This window comes from Arachis ipaensis, chromosome B09, assembly GCF_000816755.2.
Source record: "Arachis ipaensis cultivar K30076 chromosome B09, Araip1.1, whole genome shotgun sequence".
NCBI classification, from domain to species: Eukaryota; Viridiplantae; Streptophyta; class Magnoliopsida; order Fabales; family Fabaceae; genus Arachis; species Arachis ipaensis.
The window spans coordinates 35,956,861-35,958,342 of record NC_029793.2 but is presented as its reverse complement, the minus strand read 5'-3'; the positions used below and the strand labels follow the sequence as shown (position 1 = coordinate 35,958,342).

The following is a 1,482-nucleotide window of genomic DNA, read 5'->3' as shown; positions in this document are numbered from 1 at the left end:
TGTGGTGTGTATGTATGGGGGAGAGACTTGAGGGAGTAAGTTCTTAGGGGTGCTTCAACACCTAGCACCTTGAACCAACTGGTTCGGGAGTGTTGGCTGAAAGCTTATCTTAAAGAGTTGCCCCCTTACAGAGCACTTAGCCTAAACAACACAAATAACCCTTGAAATAACAATAAAAGGATCAATGAATAAAAGTCTCATGAGATATAAACAAAGTAAGTGTTTAGGGACATGATAAAGGTCTGAAAGCCAGTAATGGAATGAACCTAAGTTGCTATGCATGAAACCACCATAAAATCAGTAATATGGCTTCCACAAGAATGACTCATTCCTCTGGATGTTCCATTCATCATTCTCTTGTTCCAGTACTTGCTTAGGGACAAGCAAGCTTTAAGTTTGGTGTTGTGATGCCAGGGCATCTTAGCCTATTTTTCTATGCTCAATTCAATCACTTAAGATTGCCAAGGAGATCAATGAGTGCATTGATTGAGGAAGAGATGAAAATGAACTTGATCCGGAGAATTGCAACATCTCCTAAGCCCAATGAACTCCCCATCTCTAATCTTACCCATTCTCTTTAATTTCTGCCATTTACTTTTATGAGCAAAATCCCCCATTCCCATTTACAATTCTGCAATTTATTTTCAGTCATTTACTTCCAGTCCTTTAATTCTAGCATTTACTTTTCTGTTATTTACATTCCCGCCATTTTATTTTCTGCAACTCTCAACCCAAATTCTGGATTCGCTCAACTAGAACATTCTTCTAATTAAAGTTGCTTGATCAATCAATCCCTGTGGGATTCGACCTCACTCTATTGTGAGTTTTTACTTGACGACAACTTCGGTACACTTGCCGAAGGGAGATTTGTTGAGAGACAAGTTTTCCGTGCATCAGATGGACGACGCTGAGAAGAGGAGAGTGAACGGTGCTGTGCGGAGAAGAGAAGAAACTGAGGAGTAATGACAAAGAGAAGATTTCAGGCTGATCGCGGAGATGAGAGTTTCTTTGTTTTAGCGCGTAGGACTTTTGGTTATTTTCTATAATATCGTATATGCATATAGTATTTTATCGTTTTTTTATACGGTGGCTAAAAATAGTGACTGAAATTAATATATAAATAATATTTTTATAAAAATATATATCAGTAAATAATTAATTGATTTTATTTATTAACAATCTGCTAGTGTGTCACCAAAACAAAAGGAAAAAAAAAATAAAATAAAATAAAGCAGCAAAAAGAAAAGAAGACAGGGCTGTTGTAAGTGTTAAACCCTAACCACCAAAAGTCTTAAGCCTCAGAGTGCTGTCCTCCCCCATTTTTGGCTGCTGCATCCAACTATTCCTCACTTCACTCGTTCACTCTCGACACTAAAACCCACTCTCGACAATCTCCAATTTCCAATCCCAAATCTCATATCCATGGGTTTCCTCTCAAATTCCAAGCTTCTCCAATGGAGACCCACTCTCATCATCCCCAAA

General features: G+C 38.1%; 1 protein-coding gene across 1 annotated transcript in view; it reads left to right on the top strand.

Annotated features, from left to right (window-relative positions):
• Positions 1 to 1,482, top strand: part of LOC107615396 (pentatricopeptide repeat-containing protein At2g37230) — a 13,833-nt gene that overhangs the window by 10,039 nt on the left and 2,312 nt on the right. Inside the window, exon 4 of the mRNA XM_021111847.1 lies at positions 1,447 to 1,482. This exon is cut by the window's right edge and continues 2,312 nt beyond it. Within this exon, the coding sequence (XP_020967506.1) occupies positions 1,447 to 1,482 (36 nt within the window). The remainder of the gene's footprint in view (positions 1 to 1,446) is intronic.